Source organism: Tiliqua scincoides, chromosome 7, assembly GCF_035046505.1.
Source record: "Tiliqua scincoides isolate rTilSci1 chromosome 7, rTilSci1.hap2, whole genome shotgun sequence".
In the NCBI taxonomy this organism is placed as follows: Eukaryota; Metazoa; Chordata; class Lepidosauria; order Squamata; family Scincidae; genus Tiliqua; species Tiliqua scincoides.
In genome coordinates, this window is record NC_089827.1 from 8,818,704 (window position 1) to 8,842,372 (window position 23,669).

The following is a 23,669-nucleotide window of genomic DNA, read 5'->3' on the forward strand; positions in this document are numbered from 1 at the left end:
CCCTCATTGAGCCTGACTCCCCCCGGGGTAGCAGGCACCCCACCCAGGCCGGACAAAACCCTAAAACAGATGACTGTTTTGTTGCTTAGAATATTTACGTACCACTTTTCAACAAAAACACGTTTTCAAAGTCTTTTACGCAGCAAAAAGAATTCAGCCCAAAGGGGCTGACATTCTAAAATGAAACACAAGGGAGACAGCGGCAGCAACTGCTGGAAAAAGATGCTCTTTGGGGTTGAATAGGGACAGATGCTTTCTTGCCAAGTATTATTAGTCTTCACTTTCAAAGCTGACTCTTTGCCCATTTAGCAGAGGCCTAACTGAAGGGGGAATAAAAGCATTTTGTCAGGGCACTGCTGGAAAATAATCTGCATTTTTCTCAGGGCTACTTCGATGATCAGCGTAGCCAATACAGGGTTTTAGAAACGGCTCATTATATAAAATGTAACTTATTCCTACAGCAAAGAGACCTTTAGCTTGCATACAAATTCCTGACAATAAAATTCACATGGGTAGCTGCGTTGGTCACGAAAAGTCGCAGAAGGCTCATGCTGCGATGGAAATGTTTGTCTTTAAGGTGCTGTGCAAGACCCCACTGTGTTAAAAATTCCTTAAGAACCTCGAACAAAAGGGTGCAATTTAATAGTGACACGGGCCAACCATAATATCTTAATTGTATTCGTATTGAATGTAATTGGTAGTTGGGAGTACAAACAAGAATACACTAAGCTCTCCAAAATGGACTGGAAATGGCACCTGTCACTCTTCATTAAAGAGGTTATAAGAAGGAAAGAACATAAACAGGAGGATGGAAAGGGCCTAAGGTTATCATAAAAGGATTATATGTTGGCTTAGTATAGGCTGGTAATTATATTGAGTTGCTGGAGCTAATTAGCCCCTTCTCTGCTTCTTTGAGGGGATACTGCCTAAGTGACATTTTCAGAGGGAGTTTGCTCATTTATAACACAAAGGTTAGAGCGCAAAAGGATTTAGAGGGGGAAAGGGTGCTAAAACTGGTGTAACTGATGAAGGAAGAAGCAGTGGCGTCACTAGGGTTTGCATCACCCAGTGCGGGAGGCTAGCACATCAGCCCCATGATAGACAACCCCCCATGCAGTGGGCGGGGCACCAGGCAGTGGTCGTGGTGACGAACCATTGCCCCACTCCACTGTCTTTTTTTAGCTATATCTTTTGATAGAATAGGGCTGTTTCAACGCAGTTTGTTTCATTGCATTCTGCATGAAATTACACATCGAATGATACATAACACGATGGTATTATTCAAAACATCTGCAAGTCATCTGCAGATCTTCAAGACATCTTCAAGACATCTGCAAGAGGGATCTGAAGGCCTTAGGAGTGGACCTCAACAAGTGGGAAACCCTGGCCTCTGAGCGGCCCGCTTGGAGGCAGGCTGTGCAGCATGGCCTTTCCCAGTTTGAAGAGACACTTGGCCAACAGACTGAGGCAAAGAGGCAAAGAAGGAAGGCCCATAGCCAGGGAGACAGACCAGGGACAGACTGCACTTGCTCTCAGTGTGGAAGGGATTGTCACTCCCAAATTGGCCTTTTCAGCCACACTTGACGCTGTTCCAGAACCACCTTTCAGAGCGCGATACCATAGTCTTTCAAGACTGAAGGTTGCCAACAACATTATTCAAAAATACCAAGATTTTAAAATTTTTGGCCAGTAGTGGTGTCACTTCCCTCCTCCCACTGCACATCACCCGGTGCAACCCACACAACAACAACAACAACAACAGCGACAGTATTTATATACCGCTTTTCAACAAAAAGTTCACAAAGCGGTTTACAGAGAAAATCAAATATCTAATGGCTCCCTGTCCCAAAAGGGCTCACAATCTGAAAAGATGCAAAGGAATACCAGCAGACAGCCACTAGAACAGACAGTGCTGGGGTGAGGTGGGCCAGTTACTCTCCCCCTGCTAAATAAAAGAGGACCACCCACTTGAAAAAGTGCCTCTTACCCAGTTAGCAGGGGTTAACTACCCCCCCGAACCCTTCTAGCAACAGCACAGGGAAGAAATGCAGCAAAGGAAAAGATGCATTAAAAAAAAAATTACTATTATTATTTTCTTTTAGTCATGAGTTTAGAACTCAGAAGCCACAATCCAGTGCAGACTTAGGTCTATTTAAACCCGCAGATTTTAATAGGATTCTGTTGTTGTTTCCCTTCAGAATGCCTAAGTACAGTTCAAAGTAAGTATAGATACCGGATTATGATTATGTATAGGCTCTTTGAGAGTAATTTTATCAGGGGTAAAATGTTTCTTTTGCGCCCCTTCTCCATTGGATCATAAATTTCATATGATATTTGGACCATAATTTCTACAAAATATGATATATAAAACTATGTAGGCTTGCACAAAACGTGAATGCTAGTCTCATAATAAATGCAAACATTTTCTGAGATCCCAGCTCCCCTCCTTCGGCTCCTGGGCTCCCTTTTTGATTCTGGTCCCGGGTACAATTTACCCCTGCACCCCCCCATCTCACGGCCCCTGCCTGTGTACACCTCTTGCTCTTGGGTTATCAGTTTGGAGATCTTCCCAAACCTCCCCAGTTTGGAGACCTCCCCAAACCTGAGATTCATGTGATGTCACAAAGTGATGCTGTGTAGTGTTGGCATCCTTCAGTCTTGGAAGACTATGGTGTCACGCTCTGAATGGTGGTTCTGGAACAGAATGTCCTCTCTAGTGCGCGAAGCCTGGGTAAAGCAGGTATGGAGGATAGACTGTTACCCATGCAGCAAATCCCCCATCTCCACGTCGCTGAAATGGTCCAATGGAAAGGCAGAGGCCAATACGGTTGGTTCCCGCGGCGTTGCAGGAGTTGCCAGAACGTGACTGTGTTCAGCCATGAACTGCCTCAAGGACTCCGGCTCCGGATTTTGCCTCGAGGTTGACTCCTGAAGCCTTTTCCATAACTGGATGTAGCCACAAGGCAGTGGAGGTTTGGGATCAGAGTTTTCCTTCTCTCAGATGAGCTGCCTTCCCAGGCTGACGAGTCCCATCGACCTGGTGGCTGTTTAGTTTCCTCTTACGACAAGTACAGCCAAACTGAGGGCCTATTCTTATCCCCAGCCCCCAGGGGATGCTGTGTAGTTGCGTACTATCCAAGGACCAATTAAGGCAATGCAGATGGGAAGGAGCTCAGTAGAGTACATGTCATTTGCTGCCACTTTCTCCTCCTCTGAGCTGGCCAAATCTCCTCCTACCTGACCAGCTGCCACTGTTTTCAAATAGAGCAACACTACAGGCTGGAAGAAAGGTGTCAGGGAAAGCACCCAATTTCCTTGTTCCGTCACACTCTGCTGCTCTATTCAAAAACAGCAGATCAAAGATGGAGGAAGTTAAACAGAGTGGATCAAGGAAAGTGTTCTTTTCCCTCTCACACCACACCAGAACCAGGGCACATCCACTAAAATTAATGTGTCAGGAGGGTTAGAACTGACAAAAGAAAATATTTCTTGACCTAGAGTGTAATTAGTCTGTAGAACCCCTTGCCATAGGATGTGGTGATGGCATCTGGCCTAGAAGCTTTTAAAAGGGAATTGGACAGATTTCTAGAGTAAAAGTCCATCACAAATTACAAGCCATGATGAATATGTGCAACCTCTTGGTATTAGAAGTAGGGAGTGGCAACAGGATGCAGGTGTCTTGTTGTCTTGTGTGCACCCTGAGGCATCTGTGAAATATAAGAAGTTGTACTAGATGAACGCTTGGCCTGATCCAATGGGGCTGTTCTTATGGCATGGTGAGGAGGTTATGGAAGTGGTTGATGGGTCCAGGTTTCCATCTGTACCTTTCTGCCATCCAAGGCAACAAGGCAATATTTGTTGCATGGGTCATGGATGAGCCATGGATGGGCTGACCTTGATTAGGCACTGTTCCACCTAAAGGTGTTGAAGAAACTGATATTGTATGCTTAGACTGAAGTGTACAAGTTTCTACAAAAATGTGAGCAACCACACCCCCTCACACTGCTGGTATTTACTCCCAAATTTGAAAATTCATTCTGATATGGCTCCGATCCAGATTTCTGGATTTCTTATGGAGTCCCTTTCAATGACTTAATATCACGTTAAAGGTGACTTTTTAAAAAATGATCCTACACCAAATTACTAGCATGGTTACAAGAAGCAAAATGAACTCACACTTACACTGCAAAACAATACTTTCTAAAAACCACAAGCTCAGTGCAAAGGCAATTATTTGGTCCAAGTGCCAATTTAAATCAATGGATTATTTTGCCTGCACAAGAACTAAGTCAACACTTTACAACTGGGTCCCTTGTGATGGATTAAACCTGACAGGGAAGTTCTACTTGTGGAACATCATAACAAATCGCATAATAGAGAAAGTCAAATAACCAAGGACAGGTAGAAGGTATCTTGTTCTGAACAAGAGGAGTGGTGGAAGAGAGGAAATCTGCACTCGGCGTCTTGTACTTGTTAGATGTACATTTAATGAACAACATTTAGACCAGAATTTGTGTATCCCTTGACTGTAGATTTGTGAGATAAGTTCTAGAAATGACTTGTCATAGTTGCATGAGATCTAATGCTTCCTAGGTGTGTATGTGTGCCTTGGGAGAGTCAAATTCAGCTGAATCAAATTCAGTGACTTTGGTCTAAATCAGGGGTGCCCAAACCCCGGCCCTGGGGCCACTTGCGGCCCTCGAGGCCTCTCAATGCGGCCCTCAGGGAGACCCCAGTCTCCAATGAGCCTCTGGCTCTCCGGAGATTTATTGGAGCCCGCATTGGCCCAACGCAACTGATCTCAGCGTGAGGGTGACAGTTTGACCTCTCGCGTGAGCTGTGGGATGAGGGCTCCCTCCACTGCTTGTTGTTTCACGTCTGTGATGCAGTAGTGGCAGCAAAGGAAAGGCCAGCCTTGCTTTGTGCAAGGCCTTTTATAGGCCTTGAGCTATTGCAAGACCTTCATTCATTCGTATAAGTTCATCTTTAATATATTCATTTATGTAAATCTATGTAAATTTATTCAAATTTGAAATGTAAATTAATCCTCCCCCCTGCCCCGCCCAGACACAGTGTCAGAGAGATGATGTGGCCCTCCAGCCAAAAACTTTGGACATCCCTGGACTAAATGCTAGTTTTAACATTTGTATATAAGTATGTAGCTGTTTTTCTACTCTAGTGTAATGTTGTAGTGATGATTGGCGCAGATCCAAGTAGACCACTAGGTGCTGCTGGGGCCTGACATGGGGTAATCCTTACCCTGAGGAGACATCCAGCTGCATCCCTGGCCCCATGGGATACGGTGGCAGCTATTTTGGTCCTGCTGAACTGCAGGATGGACAACCTCCATGGGATTGGGCTGGTAGGGCACAATCCCAAGCAGGTCTACTCAGAAGTAAGTCCTTTTTTTGTTCAATGGGACTTACTCCCAGGAAAGTGAGGTTAGGATTGCAGCCGGGCAGCCAAATCCTGAGCTGCCCAGAGCTGCAGGACCCAGCGGCTACCTGACGGGCTCCTGTCGCATCTAGAGGCTCCTGCATTATCGCGGGAGGCTCCTCGGGAGAAGGGGACATTCGTCCCCTTCCCCCGGGTAAGGGAAGCAGCCCCACAATGGGGCAACTCACTTTAGCTGTGACTGTTTGGTCGCCGCTAAAGTGAAGGCACTCGTGTAAGGTGCGCAGCCCTCCATGAGCGCCTAGAATCCTGCGGAGCCTGGCTCCGCGGATCTGCCTCTTCTCTGCCCCCTGGAATGCCCCTGACCACACCTCCCTCCTCCCCGGAACACCTCCCCCATGCCCCTGACCACACCCCCATTCCCCGTTCCGCAGCCCTGAGGTTACAGGCACTGCCGAGCCACGGAACACGGGCATCCGCCGGGTGGTGGCTCAGCGCCGGCTGGAGCTGAGCCACCTCTGGCGGGAGTCCGGCAGTAAGCCCTGCAAATGTGCCTTGCGGCATGTTTGCGACTGTGGTCCGCGCCACAGAGGTGCGGCACGGACCACAGGATTGGGCCCTTAGTTATATTTGGAGAGACAAGAATTATTTTTTGCTTAAGTTTGAGAGTGGTTGCTAAAACAAGTATTTGCGATGTGGAGGCTTAAAACCTGTTAAAGTCATTCCCGCATACGGTCAGTTCTTGCTGTCTGCTAGAGTTAGGTTCCTGGAAAACCTGTCAGACAGTAATTAGCAGATATTATACAATTGAGCCTATGGGAAAAATTGGGTTACCTTCTAGGGCACTCTTTTCACCATACAGTCTATGAACTTTATGAACATGAATCTTAACTTGAAGTACATGGAGATGGGTGATAGAGAGGGCTTATCTACATACCCAACATCTGATGCTTCCTCCTTCATGCTTGCTATCCTACAATGCATTGAAGGCTATGGCAATGGCAATTTCTCTGTGCTGGTGATCCCTCAAGTCATTGAAGATTGCTGACCCAACAACAGGGGCTCAGAGATCATCAGTAGGAAGGGGGTTAATTCATCTGTCCTCCTCCTCCACCTGACTCTTGGCTCCTTCCCTTGGCTTGCCTCAGACCCAGAGCAGTCCTCAGGTAGCCTTCCAGAGACCTCTCATCATCAGCCCCTCATCATTGCTAGGGTTGGGATGGTTCTGCTAGAGTCTCAAAGATGGTGTCCAAGATGGTGGGGCAAGTCTGCACTGATGCAGCTGCAGTGCAGACACAAGGTAAGCAAACGAACATTCCCTTACCTTGAGGAGGGCTCCATGACTGCTTCCTCACTGCAGGACGCAGTGCAAACCCTGTTGGCACAGTTGCATTGGTGCTGGGAAGTTGGATAGGATTGGGCCCTAAATTTCTTTTGCTGAGCAATGGATTTCACCAATATTACCAAATTCAAGTTGCAATTAAGCCTGATCTTTGGAAAAATTTCAAAATGAAATGCATGCTAGAGGCTGAAAGGTAGAGGCTGTTTTTGTGGATCCATTTTAGCAGTTTCCTGGCTTGCTACTCTGTTCCTGCAAGCACAATACAGGACCTTGGTTGTGTCTGCATTGCTTTCTTGCCCCAAAGCTACTCTGCATTTATCCAGCCATTGGGGTAAGGCAACTTGTACAAAGGACCAACTTCATTATGCCCTGCTTAAAGATGTTCAATAAAATAATTATCTTGACAAAGGGGGTATTTCATTTCATATGTCGATGTATCAGGTACTTGGACTCTTAACACCAGGGTGCCATACGCAGAAAAGAACAGTGTAAATAAACACATCACATTAAAATAAAGCTCTCACCAGATGAATAACTACAGAATGTGATAGTCTTAAGGTGATACAGGAGGTTCTTTGTAGTCCGACAGTGTGATACTGAGGACTCAACTTGCAACTTGGTGCAACTCAACACAACTCAACTCTGGCTCTGGCACAACCCTGCTCTATGACTTTGTTTTGTTGGGAAATGGTGTAGTTGGGGGAGGTACAGAATGGGGCAAAATCATGGTGAAAATTGGGGAGCTTTAGGTCTTTGTCCCTGTTACAGTTCCAAACCTGCTCTCAGCTCTTCCCATCCCCAAGTCAACTGAAGCTTCTTTCATTTAAAAAATAGCGCGCACAATAGGGTAGGGGACCCTCCACAGTAGGGGAGGGGACAAAAATAGGGGAGGGGCCACAATCAGATTCTCAATGGAGCAAAGCCTCAGAACCACCCACTATGGTTTCATCCCATTTTGCACTAAGGATCTCCCTTTGTCCCCACCCCAAGGAGACATCCAACATGACTGTCACTCATCTTTTTTTTTTTATTTTAATGGTTGGTTGTTTTACTCACATGGTTACATTTAAGAAGTATTGGAAATCATCTTGGGGATTCTATTGTAGAGCTGAGAGGTGAAGTAGACAGCTTTTATTCAATAAACAAACCGTAAACTAGAAGTTCTGTTTCTCATTTAATATTATTTTTGGTACTTTCTAGATTTTACTTTTTTGGAAAGTTCAGATTTTTTTTCCCCACAAGTCTCCTGAACAAATACTCAGCAATTTATAAAAACTCTTTTTAAAACAGAAAACACTAATTATATGTCCACATTCACGTTTCAGAGAACAGGAATGTGTTTCCAGAGAATTCACATTCATATTATTAGCACAAATGTGTCCAATAACAAGGTGAATTAATTAAATTATCATGCGAGGTTTAAAGCCAAGAAAGCTTTTGGACCCAATAGGCATTGTTAATTAACCCAGTCTGCAGGTACATGTGTAGAATGCTAATTTAAAACGCTATCCATAGATGGTAAATCAACCAAGAAATTTGGCAGCTGGACAGTCATTCAAAATAAACCCAAATGGACTGGCAAATTTTCAAATATAGCGCATCTAAAAATATGGGAACTGACATTTTGAAACATTCATCATTCTGCTTCAAATTGGCAGCTCCAGCTTCACAACCTAAAAAAACAACAACAGCAGAGCTGGGATCTTCAAAAAGAAGTTGGGGTTGACTTTGATTTCTCTATCTCCACAGTTTTAAAAACATTTTCCTCTAATTTGCCATCAGCATCACTGAGATGAAGGAATGTAGCCAAAAGAATGGGTTTATTCGTTTAGTTCTGGGATTTAGGGCATGCATCTGGATAGGAAATATCTGCTCAAAGGCATGTTATGGACCCGTCAGAAGTCAAGTCACTTCTGGTTTCTCGCACCCCACATTCCTTCTCCGATGGAGGCTTCCCTTTGAAGGAGAAGAAATGGTGGGAGGGTGTGTAGGTGTTTAGGTTTCCAGAACCTCATCCATAACTAGGACGAAGCCTGAGGGGCAGTCATGCACCTCTCTTCGCATAGCACTTGGGACAGGTGCCCCTCAGGCTCCACCATAGTTACTCCTCTGTATCTATTTATCCTAACATAAGAACAGCCCCACTGGATCAGGCCATAGGCCCATCTAGTCCAGCTTCCTGTATCTCACAGCAGCCCACCAAATGCCCCAGGGAGCACACCAGATAACAAGAGACCTCATCCTGCTGCCCTCCCTTGCATCTGGCATTCTGACAAAACCCATTTCTAAAATCAGGAGGTTGTACATGCACATCATGGCTTGTACCCCGTAATGGATTTTTCCTCCAGAAACTTGTCCAATCCCCTTTTAAAGGCATCCAGGCCAGACACCATCACCACATCCTGTGGCAAGGAGTTCCACAGACCGACCACACACTGAGTAAAGAAATATTTTCTTTTGTCTGTCCTAACACTCCCAACACTCCATTTTAGTGGATGTCCCCTGGTTCTGGTGTTACGTGAGAGTGTAAAGAGCATCTCTCTATCCACTCTGTCCATCCCCTGCATAATTTTGTATGTCTCAATCATGTCCCCCCTTAGGAGCCTCTTTTCTAGGCTGAAGAGGCCCAAACGCCATAGCCTTTCCTCATAAGGAAGGTGCCCCAGCCCAGTAATCATCTTAGTCGCTCTCTTTTGCACCTTTTCCATTTCCACAATGTCTTTTTTGAGATGCGGCGACCAGAACTGGACACAGTACTCCAGGTGTGGCCTTACCATCGATTTATACAACGGCAAATTGAGTCGGATATGACTGTGCAGGGGAAACCTTTATCTTTACCTTTTTACCTATCTATTTACTGTGGCATGGAAACATTGGTTGTCCCTACAGACTGGACCCTCTAGTTTAGTTTTATCTACTGTGGCACTCTAGGGTTTCCGACAGAGAACTTTCCCAGGCATTCCAATATTACACTGGAATCAACTCTGGGCAAAGCAAGTGTTCTGCGACCTCTGGCTGTGGCCCTATCCCCAAATCCCTATGGAGGTTTTTCTTCTCCAGCTTTGCTTGTTTCTTAATGACAGAGCAAACACAATATCCCCACTACAATATAAACGGCATGTTACCTCCTCAGACCTGAAAAGCAATTTAGGTATAAGCAACACATAAGCGGCTCCTTTGACTCACTGGGCCATTGGCCATGGCTCCTCATTAGGGCTACTTTTGTTGTTGTTGGCAACCTTCAGTCTCGAAAGACTATGGTATCACGCTCTGAAAGGTGGTTCTGGCACAGCGTCTAGTGTGGCTGAAAAGGCCAATTCGGGAATGACAATCCCTTCCACACCGGGAGCAAGTGCAGTCTGTCCCTGGTCTGTCTCCCTGGCTATGGGCCTTCCTTCTTTGCCTCTTAGCCTCAGACTGTTGGCAAAGTGTCTCTTCAAACTGGGAAAGGCCATGCTGCACAGCCTGCCTCCAAGCGGGCCGCTCAGAGGCCAGGGTTTCCCACTTGTTGAGGTCCATCCCTAAGGCCTTCAGATCCCTCTTGCAGATGTCCTTGTATCGCAGCTGTGGTCTACCTGTAGGGCGCTTTCCTTGCACGAGTTCTCCATAGAGGAGATCCTTTGGGATCCGGCCATCATCCATTCTCACGACATGACCAAGCCAACGCAGGCGTCTCTGTTTCAGCAGTGAATACATGCTAGGGATTCCAGCACGTTCCAGGACTGTGTTGTTTGGAACTTTGTCCTGCCAGGTGATGCCGAGGATGCGTCGGAGGCAGCGCATGTGGAAAGCGCTCAGTTTCCTCTCCTGTTGTGAGCGAAGAGTCCATGACTCGCTGCAGTACAGAAGTGTACTCAGGACGCAAGCTCTGTAGACCTGGATCTTGGTATGTTCCGTCAGCTTCTTGTTGGACCAGACTCTCTTTGTGAGTCTGGAAAACGTGGTAGCTGCTTTACCGATGCGCTTGTTTAGCTCGGTATCGAGAGAATGAGTGTCGGAGATCGTTGAGCCAAGGTACACAAAGTCATGGACAACCTCCAGTTCATGCTCAGAGATTGTAATGCAGGGAGGTGAGTCCACATCCTGAACCATGACCTGTGTTTTCTTCAGGCTGATTGTCAGTCCAAAATCTTGGCAGGCCTTGCTAAAACGATCCATGAGCTGCTGGAGATCTTTGGCAGAGTGGGTAGTGACAGCTGCATCGTCGGCAAAGAGGAAGTCACGCAGACATTTCAGCTGGACTTTGGATTTTGCTCTCAGTCTGGAGAGGTTGAAGAGCTTTCCGTCTGATCTGGTCCGGAGATAGATGCCTTCTGTTGCAGTTCCAAAGGCCTGCTTCAGCAGGACAGCGAAGAAAATCCCAAACAAGGTTGGTGCAAGAACACAGCCCTGCTTCACTCCGCTTCGGATGTCAAAAGGGTCTGATGTGGAGCCATCGAAGACAACAGTACCCTTCATGTCCTTGTGGAAAGATCTGATGATGCTGAGGAGCCTGGGTGGACATCCAATCTTGGGGAGAATCTTGAAGAGGCCGTCTCTGCTGACCAGGTCGAAAGCCTTTGTGAGATCTATGAAGGCTATAAAGAGTGGCTGTCGTTGTTCCCTGCATTTCTCCTGCAGTTGTCTAAGGGAGAATACCATATCAGTGGTGGACCTGTTGGCTCGGAATCCACACTGCGATTCTGGATAGACGCTCTCTGCAAGTACCTGGAGCCTCTTTAGTACAACTCGGGCAAACAGCTTTCCTACAACGCTAAGGAGAGAGATGCCGCGGTAGTTGTTGCAGTCACCTCTGTCACCTTTGTTCTTGTACAGCGTGATGATGTTTGCATCCCTCATGTCTTGAGGTACTCCACCTTCTCTCCAGCAGAGACAGAGGATTTCATGCAGTTCAGTGACGATGATCTCTTTGCAGCATTTTAGGACTTCAGCAGGGATGCTGTCTTTTCCAGGTGCCTTGCCAAAGGCAAGGGAGTCCAGGGCCACGTGAAGTTCTTCTAGGGTTGGTTCACTGTCAAGCTCTTCCAGCACAGGCAGGCACTCAATGTTGTTCAGTGCTTCTTCGGTGACTACATTTTCTCTGGAATATAGCTCAGAGTAGTGCTGCACCCAGCGTTCCATCTGCTGCGCCCGATCCTGGATGACCTCGCCTGTGGCAGACTTCAGAGGGGCAATTTTCCTCTGTGTTGGACCTAGGGCCTGCTTGATACCATCATACATCCCCTTGATGTTGCCCGTGTCAGCTGCTATCTGTATCTCGGAACAGAGCTGGAGCCAGTAGTCGTTAGCACATCTCCTGGCAGTCTGTTGAACTGCGAGCAGTTCGGAGGACCTGCAGGTTGCGCTCACTGGGACAGGCCTTGTATGCTGCTTGAGCTCTCCTCTTTTCCTCAATGACTGGTGTCAACTCCTCAGAGTGGGCTTCAAACCAGTCTGCCGCCTTGTTGGTCTTCTTGCCGAATATGGACAAGGCGGTGTTGTAAACGGTATTCTTGAAATGTTCCCATCTGTTGGATGCGTTTGCGTCGGCCGGGCCTGGAAGAGATTCCTCAAGCGCTTGTGCAAATTCCTCCACTTTTCTCTGATCCCGGGTCTTGCTGGTATCAATGCGAGGTCTTCCTTCCTTTTTCGTGTGATACAGTCGCTTTGTTTGCAGTTTCACTCTGCTGCACACCAGGGAGTGGTCAGTGTCGCAGGCAGCACCATGATAACTGCGTGTGATCTTGATGCTGGGAAGGCTGGAGCGTCTGGTGAGGATCAGGTCGAGCTGGTGCCAGTGCTTTGATCTTGGATGTCTCCAAGAGACTCTATGTTGGGGCTTTGTGTTGAAGAACGTGTTGCTGACACAGAGACCGTGATGACAGCAAAACTCTAGCAGGCGTTGGCCATTTTCGTTCATCCTCCCAGTGCCAAACTGACCTAAGCAAGTGGGCCATGAACTGTTATCAGCACCAACTCTAGCATTGAAATCGCCGAGGATGAACAATGGCTCTTTTACAGGGATTTTCTTGACAGTGGTGGCCAGGTCATCATAGAATTTGTCTTTCGCTTCTGCTGGAGACGACAGAGTTGGTGCATAAGCACTGATGAGAATGACAGGTCCTGCTGATGACTGGAGCTGCAGGGACAAAATTCTTTCACTTCCCACAGTAGGTGGGATGATGGATTTCAGCAGGGTATTTCTGACCGCAAAGCCAACGCCATGTTACCTGGTTTCGTTTGGTGGTTTTCCCTGCCAGAAAAATGAGAAATTTCTCTCCTTGACAGATCCGGAATCTGGCAGCCTAGTCTCTTGAAGGGCGACGATGTCCATCTGCAGTCTGCTCATCTCCATGTCGATGACAGCTGTTTTGCATGCGTCGTCTATTTCTTGCAGGTCATCAGAGAAGCCAGGTGTCATTGTCCTAACATTCCAGGTGCCCAGCTTTAGGGCAGTAGTTTTCTGTTTTCTGTTGCATGGTGCAGAGTTGTCGATCCGCTTGTCGGTTTTCACCCTAAACCCCACGCACCCCATGAGGTTAACGGACCGTGGCGAGACAACACCTTACTGGCTGGGGACTGCCCAGCTTAAGGCGGGCGGTAGCTGCCCAATGAGATGCAATGATCTCTCCCACCGTCGGAAGCAGCCCTTGGCGTCATGCTCTACGCCAATCGAGCAAAGACTTATAACCGGTAAACTGCTGCTTCCCGTGTTGTGCCGACGCCGTATGGCGAAGTTGGAGTGTCCTCTCCAGTGCGCGAAGCCTGGGTAAAGAAGGTATGGAGGATAGGCTGTTACCCATGCAGCAAATCCCCCCTCTCCACGTCGCTGGAATGGTCCAATGGAAAGGCAGAAGCCACTACGGTTGGTTCCAGCGGCATCGCAGGAGTTGCCAGAACGTGACTGTGTTCAGCCATGAACTGCCTAAGGGACTCAGGCTCCTGATTTTGCCTCGAGGTTGACTCCTGAAGCCTTTTCCACAACTGGATGTAGCCACAAGGCAGTGGAGGTTTGAGGTCAGAGTTTCCTTCTCTTAGATGAGCTGCCTTCCTAGGCTGACGAGTCCCATCATTTCTGGTTTTTCATGAGGATTCTGCATTTCCCTTGGCTGGTTTCGGAGTCACAGCTCACAGTTTGGGAACCATATGTAAACTATGCATACTATTGAAACAAGCTTCAACCATGCTCTGTGCCAATCACATCTTTTGCTCTTCTTATTTACTCTCTTTTTCGTTTGTTGGTTGCATCAACCAACCACTGAAGACTCTGTAACACTAAAAAGTTAGCTTCTTGTTTATGACTTTCAGCTACTCCTAATAAAGATATGATCCTATTGCTTTTATAGTGCAGCCAGACACACAAGGAGGGTCATTGCAGGCTTAATAGCTTGTTCGACTAAAGTAACTCTGCATGTTTACATTATTGATTTTTTAAAAGGCATTATTTGCTGAAACAGCCGATTTGAAACCTTAAGGAAGCAACTCACAGCTCTGTCTGCAGTACCACGTGGTGAAGCACCTAAAGACACCATGTTAATTTCTGGTCTTGGATAGAAAATAATCCAACAGGATATAAATTCAATCAAATGGTTAATCAAAATATAGGGTACTTTGACTTGGGATGCCAAGAGAAACTTTGTACCCCCCTCATAAAATTCCTCTCAAAGGCTCTGTAGCAAAACACATTAAAACTTTTAAGTTCCTTTTATGAAGTCCTTCGTGCACTGCCCTAGTCCTCTTTCCCTAATATAGTAGTAGTAGTAGTAGTAGTAGTAGTAGTAGTGTACTATAATTATGTATTATATTATTATAATAGTATATTAGTATTATAATATTATATATAATATTATATATATATATATATATATATATATATATATATATATATATATATATATATATTAGTATTATAATTATATTATAACATATATAATATTATATATATATATATATATATATATATATATATTAGTATTATAATAATATTATAATAATATATATAATATTATAGATATATTAGTATTTTATATATACTATTATATTACTAATTATTATATATATAATTAGTAATATAATAGTATAATATAACTATGTATATAACTATGCATCAGTCTGTATGGGATCAGTAGCATAGCTAGGGGGTGCAAAGCACTAAGTTTTACCCGGAGCCTCACCACGTCCTGCAAGAGCCCCTCCTCCCCTTCGGAGCCATTCCTGGCCACTAGAGCAAAATATATGCATGGGATTGCAGTAGGTGCTCCTTCAAAAAGTGCTGCATTCCTTTCCAAGAAGTGGCATAGAGGGAACCCTTGACTTTCCTGTTGCAGTCTGGTGTATTTTTCTTCCATAATGCCGCACAAGTGCTCTGTGGAGTGGCCCCATGGTGAGAATTCACACCTCTTAAGCAAATTTGTCACCTTGCTCTGACAAAAGCATTACAAATGCGCCCTTACTGGAGCTATGCTAGACCTGCTTATTTCTACCTCTCCTGCTAGAGAGTAATTTACAGAGAGCAGCGGCTCTGCTGAAGCAGTTGAACTGAAGGCTGGCATTATTACTCAGAGGTTCTTTATGCAGAAACTTTGGGTTCATGTGCTGATGTGGGCTGTGCTATGAGAACACTATAGTCCAGATGAAGTAGCTGCAGTCCTTTAGCAGTAAAGCATGCAATGGCCTTTATGATAACTCTCCTTACGATCATTCGGTTTGGTTCTCAGAACTTTTAGCACTGGGACTCACTTTTTAGAATGAGAATCTGTCAGGACTCACTGGAAGTGATGTCATCAAGCAGGAAAATTTTTAACAATCCTAGGGTGCAATCCTTATTTAGGAGTGAGTCCCATTTACTAACACTGTTAAAAGCATATACATAGTAGCCTGTTAAAAGTCCTGTAACTGCAGGAGCTGAGGTCTTTGCAGGGTAATTAGCAGCTATCTGATTTTTGAATAGCCTCAGGGCTTGAGGCAATTACTTATCTGATCTTTCCATCACCCTTACATGACCCACCAAAAATCAGGTTGACATCCACCAGTAGGTCCCATCCACCAGTTTTGGAAATACTGGATTATAGTAGAACACTTCACATCATTTCTTTAGGGGCAAAATACTTGTCAGTTGAGGTTGCACTGGTTGTTCTATATTGTCTACACTGACTGGCAGTGAGTGGCTCTACAGGACTTCAAAAAAGCCTGGCTTGGAGATGCCAAGGAGTGAACATTGGACTCTCTCTGCAGGCAAAACAAGTGCTCTACCACTGAACTATGGCCTTATATATATATATATATATATATATATATATATATATATATATATATATATATATAATATGAATTTATATTCATATGAATTTATAGTTCCCATATGAATGGGAACCAATGGGAACCATGAATGGGAAAGTTCATATGAATTTATATATATGAATTTATGGTTCCCAAAAATTGATATTGTGTTGCTGCTCTTGGATTACCAATTGGACTGCTCTTAGATTACAAATGAGCAATGTACAGTGGCAGTTCTTACAAATGAATGAATGAATGAACTAACCAAGATGAGGTGGGGAAAAGTTTGTTCTATTCATAAGTTTGCCTGCTCAGCTGGAAATTGCATGAACAGAAAGGAACAGTGAAGACTAGCCTGCATGGTTTTAGAACAATTCTTATCCCAGTGTGGGGGAAGACCAACAATTTCTCATTCTCAGCACACATACCTAGAGTTGAATCAAGGTAGCACTATATTTTTTTTTCCCCCATTTACAAGCAGACAGGGAATCAACTGCTGTCAACAAATGAGTTGAGTTGTCATTCCTCAGTGTGGATGAATACAATCTTTTCGAGAAGAAATTCAGCATCCTGGTACAATTTATCTCCTCATTGGCAATATACTATGATGCCCTATGTATAACATCCAAATTTTCTGAAGTTGTTTTGTACAATTATACAATGGGAAGACTTGGAAGTCCATGTGCTTGCACATGCTCCCTCCCTTGTTCTTCTTCCTGCACAAGTAGAGGAGAGCTTCCACTTTCACCATAAGAATAAACCACAATTCCATGTTAGATACAAATTGAGGGAACTGAGGTTTGTTTACCAACCAGAGTTAGAACCAGATAGGATATCAATCAAGGATTAACCGTGGTTTCAGTGGCATCACTAGGGTTTGCTTCACCCAGTACAGGAAGCCAGCATGTCACCCCCCATGATGGACTTCCTCCCATGCTGTGGAGTACCCCAGGCAGTGGGCATGGTGATGCACCATCACACTCCCCCCTCTGTTTTTTTGGCTATAACTTTTCATAGAATAGAGATATTTCAACTCAATTTGTTTCATTGCGTTCTGCAGGAAATTATGCATCAGATGATGTATAACATGATGGTATTACTTGAAAATACCAAGATGGCAAAAAAATTGGCCAATAGTGGTGTCACCCCCCCCATGTGTGTCACCCAGTGCAGCCCACACACCCCTAGGGATGCCACTGCGTGGTTTGATATCAAGGCTTGTTCTAAACCTGCAATGCAATGAATAGTGCACTCTTTTTAAACTAGCAATCTTATTTTCCTTACAGCTGTGTTAGCATGGTTTTGTTTTCTGTAAATCCATAATGGTTGTTGTTGTATCACCTTTTTTGTTTTCTCTTTCCTAGATGTACATCCAGACAACAACACTTACGGTGTCCATGAGTTTAAGTGCTTCAGTGTCTCTGGGCATGCTTTACATGCCCAAGGTTTATATCATCATTTTTCACCCGGAGCAAAACGTTCAAAAACGGAAGAGGAGTTTCAAGGCGGTGGTCACCGCGGCCACCATGCAAAGCAAGCTGATCCAAAAGGGGAACGATAGACCCAATGGCGAGGTCAAAACAGAACTTTGTGAAAGCCTTGAAACGAACAGTAAGTCATCTGTAGACTTAACCATGGTCAAGAGTGGAAGCAGTTCGTAATAGATGTACGTTCACAGGAATGCTTAATAAACCCCAATTTTATCTTGGCTTGCCCCTGCATGAATTCAGAGATGTGTCAACATTCATGTGACCACTTTCTTATGCCGCTTTAAAAAATGTGGGTAAAGCAGTGTTTCTCAACCTGTGGTACGGTACCACCAGTGGCACTTGAGGTGGTATCTGGTGGTACTTGCAGGACCCCTGGCTATCTGCCGTCTGGCAGTGAGCATGATGCGACAAATAGGTGTAGGAAGCTTGGCCCAGTGGGCAGAGCTCCAAAGCATGCTTTTCTACACCTGTCCTGTCTACCCTGAGCCTCTTAGGGTGCAGTCCTAATCAACTTTCCAGCACCAACGCCAGGGCAACGCAGCTCCAAGGTAAGGGAACAAACATTGCCTTACCTTGCGGAGGCCTCCATGACTTTCCCCCCAACTGCAGGATGCAGCACATGCCCCACAGGCACAGCTATGCCAGTGTTGGGAAGTTGGTTAGGATCGTGCCCTTATTGGTGTCGCATCTGACCTCCCAACCCAGAAGGTGGGTGATGATGTCATTGCCAGTTCTTTCCAGTGGTACTTTGAATATGTGGGACATGTGAAGTGGTACAATGGAGGAAAAACCTTGAGAAACACTGGTGTATAGCATTCCACCTCTCGGGCATTTCAGGAACAAAAAAAATCTAACTCCCCCAAAACGTTCTGGTGTTGCTACGTTGTTCTGTTCTATTTTACAGCACATCATGGTGGCACATCAATAGCACATCAATAGTTTTAGCTCATTGGCTGAAACTATTGCAAAACTACACTGCCAAAGCCCTTGAAATGATACGGTCTTGGTTTCAAATTTCAGTGTTCCTTAAATTGTATCTAGCTCTGTGGATAATAACACCATTATTTCATTTTTTGATCTTGGGAATAGCTCTTGTGCAATTTGACCACGTTTTCCCAGCATTATTAGGAATGACCAAGTGAATGCTGGAGGGTTATTAAGTGAATAGCAAAGTTATTGCATGGTGCAAACGAGAATGTTTGTTTCTCCCTGGATAAAAATGCTGTCACATGGTTGGGTCTAAAAGCTTCCTTCCTCCGACAGAAGGAATCTTCCTTAGGGGGAAGAATTCCTTTCAGCAGAGGAAGCAAAACTTTCCATCCAAACTGTAGGCTGCAAACCTGAACATACTTACTTTGAAGTAAGTCTCACTAGAGCAGCAGTTCCCAATCTTTACCACGCCATGACCCACCTTGTTCAACATGATGCTTCTGGTAGTGCCAGGGAAGGCACCAATGCTTCTTCCAAGTTGCACTGGGCCAGTGACCCACTCTCCAGGCCTCTGTAGGTGTTGGAAAGACCCACAGAAGCCTGTGAAAACTACTCCCAGTTTTCTGAAGCAACCACCTTCCGAAAACCAAAAGTCGCTTTCAGAGGCATCTGCAGGCCATTCTGAGGCTTACAGAGGCCTATAGAGTGGGTCACTGGCCCAGCACAACCTGGAAGAGGCCTCTGGGGCTTCCCCATGCCTCTGGAATGGCTTCAATTTGGAGCCAAACAGAGGCAAAGGTGGGTAGGAGGGCCCAGGTCATGACCCACCTAGCCTTGGCTCACAACCCACACTTTGTGAAACCCTACACCAGGGCACAATCCTAACCAACGTTCAAGCACTGCCATAACTGTGCCAGTGGGGCATGTGCTGCACCCTGCAGTTGCGGGGCAGTCATGGAGGCCTCCTCAAGGTAAGGCAACGTTTGTTCCCTTATCTCGGAGTTGAATTGCTCTTACCTCGGTGCTGGGAAGTTGGTTAGGATTGCACCCCTAGAGTCAATAGAATTTACTTTTTAGTAAACATGTGTATGAATGGGCTGTAAGTGGATAAAAACAAACAGCAGTTTACCAAGTGGAAATTTCCCATGATGCGTATGGCATCAAAGGCCAGTCTGAGGAGCACCCATAAGAAAGCTCATCAAACCAATCTGACCCCCAGACCTCCCTGTTAGTGGTCTGCCACTGCAGATGCTTTTCACATTCACCACTGGTTAGGGTGGAAAGAGCTATCAATGTATATGATTAGAAAGAGCTATATTTACCCATCTGGAAGTGGTCCTGGAATCCTGACACATCTCTAAATCACTCTTTCAAGTAGGATAGTCATTGCACTGGATGGCTGCATGTTCTCACAGCATGTTATATATGAAATGCATTGAATGAGACAATGGGAAGAAAGGGAAATTGTGTCCAAGTTCCTGGAAAGAAGCGATTTGAGCAGAGTCGAAGGCCTAAATGCAAAAGGCTTATTTGCACTTTGCCACAGAGACATTTTCACTTTGTTGTATGCATGGTAGAAAGAAAGAAAGAAAGAAAGAAAGAAAGAAAGAAAGAAAGAAAGAAAGAAAGAAAGAAAGAAAGAATATTAAGGGCTTGTTTCCAATAACAGTTACTGATTCATCCTCAAATTTTTAAAAAAAGGCCAAAATTTGTTCATTTTCATTCAGTTACCCCAATTTTTTTTTTAAAAAGGCACTATTAACAACAAACGGAAACAAACAAAAAACTATTCCTGAATGCTTAAATAAGTCAAAATTTTATGTCAGGAAAGTTTCTGTTTGAAACAAAATGACTGCACTTTCTGGTCTTAGTCTTTGACTGCAGATTTTGAAGCATGATGACGCATGAATGATTATGGGCATGACTATTTTTTTTTTTAACTGATGCACAAACTTTCTGACAAAAGCCAGGACAAAGGAGAACAGGTGGCATCAAAGCTTGGAGGTCACTCCTGTACCTTGAATAACTGCAGAGGAGGGAAATGTTTGGAAGGTGTACTACGGTGGCAGAAGCCATACTACTTTGAACACACACATCACGTGCAAGTATTATAGGCACAGCAGCAGATAAGATGTTTGGCAATGCTTTGCATAAGAGATTTTTTTTCTTTTAAACGTGTAAAAGAAAAACTCCTCACAGCATCTTCCAGAAAACATGTACATCCTCTCCTATCATAATTTAAAACAACAGTTAAAAAGTCATCAGTTAACTACACTAGTTGCAAATACTCGCTTCCCGGGGATTCTCTTATCAGTGGCGAGCAGGAATGATACCTCCCTCCCTCTATCTGTAGTGCATTCTCAGCTCTCTGTGGTTTCTACTGCCTTCGGAAGGTCTCTGCTGGCTTCCTGAACGCAGTAGACCCTTTTCAAAGACAGCAGAGAATTTCAAAATGGTGCCCCCAACTAGTGTGGAGCTCTTTCAGATGGCCAAGGGGAGCTTCTGAAGCTTCCCCTGACCATTTTAAAGGGGTCTGTGCTAGTTGCAGGAGCATGTGATCTGGGTGGTGATAGAACCAAGTACCAGCAGCCCCATATATCCATGGGAGATCCATTGCAGCCTCCCCTTGGATACAGAAACCACAGATACAAAGGAAGTTCATTGCTTCCTGTTAATGTTCAATCTAGTCTTTTCAAGCTCTGCATGTTGTGCTATAAGCTTGTGTCCTGTGTAAGAAAGAAACACTTTGTCGCAGTGAGCCTCTAAACAATGAGTGCAGGTGTGTGTGTGGAGGGGTGTTAAATGGGCACAGTGGTGTGTGTGGGAAGCCCCCACATCCATGGATTCGTGATATCAGGGGACACCTGTAGCTCTGAATCATCTGGATATTTTTGTTATTATTAACAGTACTTACCCAGCACCCCCCAATAAAGACACAGGCACGGGCATAAGGTACAAAGGGCCACTTTATTAACTATTTAAATATACTTCAGATTGCAACAGGGCCTAACAAATAAGTCATGCGGGTTCTACATGGGGGAAACGGAGCTGCCCATCTACTTCCCCCTATAGTGATTTGGGCAACGACACCAGACTCTGGGCAGGGTCAGTACAAGCCTGCCACCCCCTTCATTGTCACCCCGAAGGGGCAGGGTGGCAGGCTAGCTCAGGCCACCCGAGCGAACCCGCGCTGTGCCTTTACCACCAGGCCGAGGTTCATCCAGCCTGCCTCACCCAGCCGGGAATGCCAGCAAGACCAAGTGTGGAGTCCACCCGGCTCGTGCCACCCTGCAGTGTACACCGATATAACCTTACCGACCCAAAACCCGCATGACACCTGCCTAAAGTGACCAAGAAGACCTATGGAAAACCCCCATTCCGCCCCTAACTCCACAGTCCGGGGTAGGCAAAATCACCAACCGATGTGCCAATTAGGCTGATGGCAAAAATTCCTACCCGGCCCCAGAAGGCGACCAGCTAGTCTTGGACTGCGAAAGGGTGGGCGGGTGGGTGACCGCTGCCTGGTCCCGACTGTGCGGGCTTCTCTGAGCAGCCTGCACATGGCCCCAAACCAGTTAGCCCCCAGCCAATCGGCTACGAGGCTGGCCCTTCCTGTGCCTCGTGCGGGGGCAGGGTAAATGCCGGTGGTGTGCTAATACACGTGCCACTGGAATTATAGACTGCTTTTCAACAGCAACAACAAAAAAGTTCACAAAGCAATTTATAGACAAAATTGAATAATAAAATGGCACCCAGTCCTGGAATGGCCCACAATCTAAAAAGGGGCCAGAAGAGGGGTGAAGAGAGACAGTTACTCTCCCTCACTAAATATGAGAGGAGCACCACTTGGAAAAGTGACTCTTGCCCAGTTAGCAGGTGATCAAAAATATCAAAAATGGATTGGCGTTGCCTGCTTAGCAAGGGTTACATCTTGAACCCTCTAAACCGGGTATCAAACATAAGGCCCATGGGCCAGATGCAGCCCTCAGAAGCAATTTATCCAACCCCTGTTATAATTGGGCAATCTTGTAACTTGAAATTATGAACAAGATTTGCACGTTTTTGCCATTTGCAGCGAATGAGTTTTTAGGTGAGAACAAGTGCTTATTTCTGACCATCATCTGCTTAATGAAGTCGCTTCTTACTTAATGATGTCACTTCTGGCCCTCATCAGGCGCCATGAATTCGGCCCACCGTGAGCTTGACACCCCTGCTGTAAACCATGCACAATTGATTCATCCACCCAGCTGCGATTGGAAGCAAGCCTCTTCCTTGCGGTAGCACGACACAGGGTGAAATGCACATTTGCTAGAGCCCTGCCCTGGCTTCAGCCTTCAGCATCTCTGTGATTGTAACGCTCATCTCCAGTGCCTGCCTGCAAGGCTCTGATCTTTGTTGTGTAAGGCTCCACAGGCAGGCAGATTCAAAAAGCCACCGCGTCCCCACTCTAGGGAGCCCCCCTCCCTCCCATAATTGAGCTATCTTGGCTGAAAGACAGGCACTCACAGTCCCTCCAACTTTTTTTTGAAAGCCATCTTAGAGCTATTAGATGGTCTTACTCCCCCCGCCCACTTCTGCCAGAATAATATGTGGAAACTCTTAGAGGCAGAAGGACTCTTCTCCCTGCGTTTCTTTAAAACTGCTCTTTGAAACTAGCTTGCTATGAAAGTGCCCAGAATACCATATGGGAAATGCTTCTTCTTGCTCGCTGCTGTGACCCTCGCGTCACCAGGTTCTTTTGCAAAGACAGTCACAGCCCATTAGGCTTAGAAGTGCGAGGATGCCATTTCTGGGAAATCATCCTGCAGTGGAACAAAGGGAGTCCAACCAGTAGCCATTTACTTAAATCAAATCTTTTTTTTTTTTAATTTCAAGGGGACTTGCTTCCTTATGAGCCAGAGTGCTTACGATGGTGGCCTGAGATTTCTGGGATGAATTTCTGACTTGATTATAGGTTTCCAGCATGACCCCAAGAGGTGTAAGAGCACTTCTAGAATTGGTTTCTCTCTCATGGTTTTCTCTCGACCGAGGCTTCTTACATAAAGGTTGAATTGCGTCTGACCTTTTCTTGCCCTGCTTGTATGGCCATCTGATCATTGTTATGGAAAATCATGGAACCACGGAATCTTAAGAGTTGGAAGGTTCCCACAAGGTCATCTAGTCCAACCCCCTGACTGCAGCAGGAAGTTCTCCCCAAGCATTTGATCTAGTTCTATTCTCAGAGGTAGTTGAGAACATTTTTTTTCCTTCTACCA

The 23,669-nt window shown here is 45.5% G+C and overlaps 1 protein-coding gene across 1 annotated transcript in view; it reads left to right on the forward strand.

Moving 5' to 3' along the window:
* GRM8 (glutamate metabotropic receptor 8) overlaps positions 1 to 17,655 on the forward strand; it is a 504,716-nt gene extending 487,061 nt beyond the window's left edge. Inside the window, exon 9 of the mRNA XM_066634671.1 lies at positions 17,359 to 17,655. Within this exon, the coding sequence (XP_066490768.1) occupies positions 17,359 to 17,655 (297 nt within the window). The remainder of the gene's footprint in view (positions 1 to 17,358) is intronic.
* Positions 17,656 to 23,669: the final 6,014 nt, after the last annotated feature.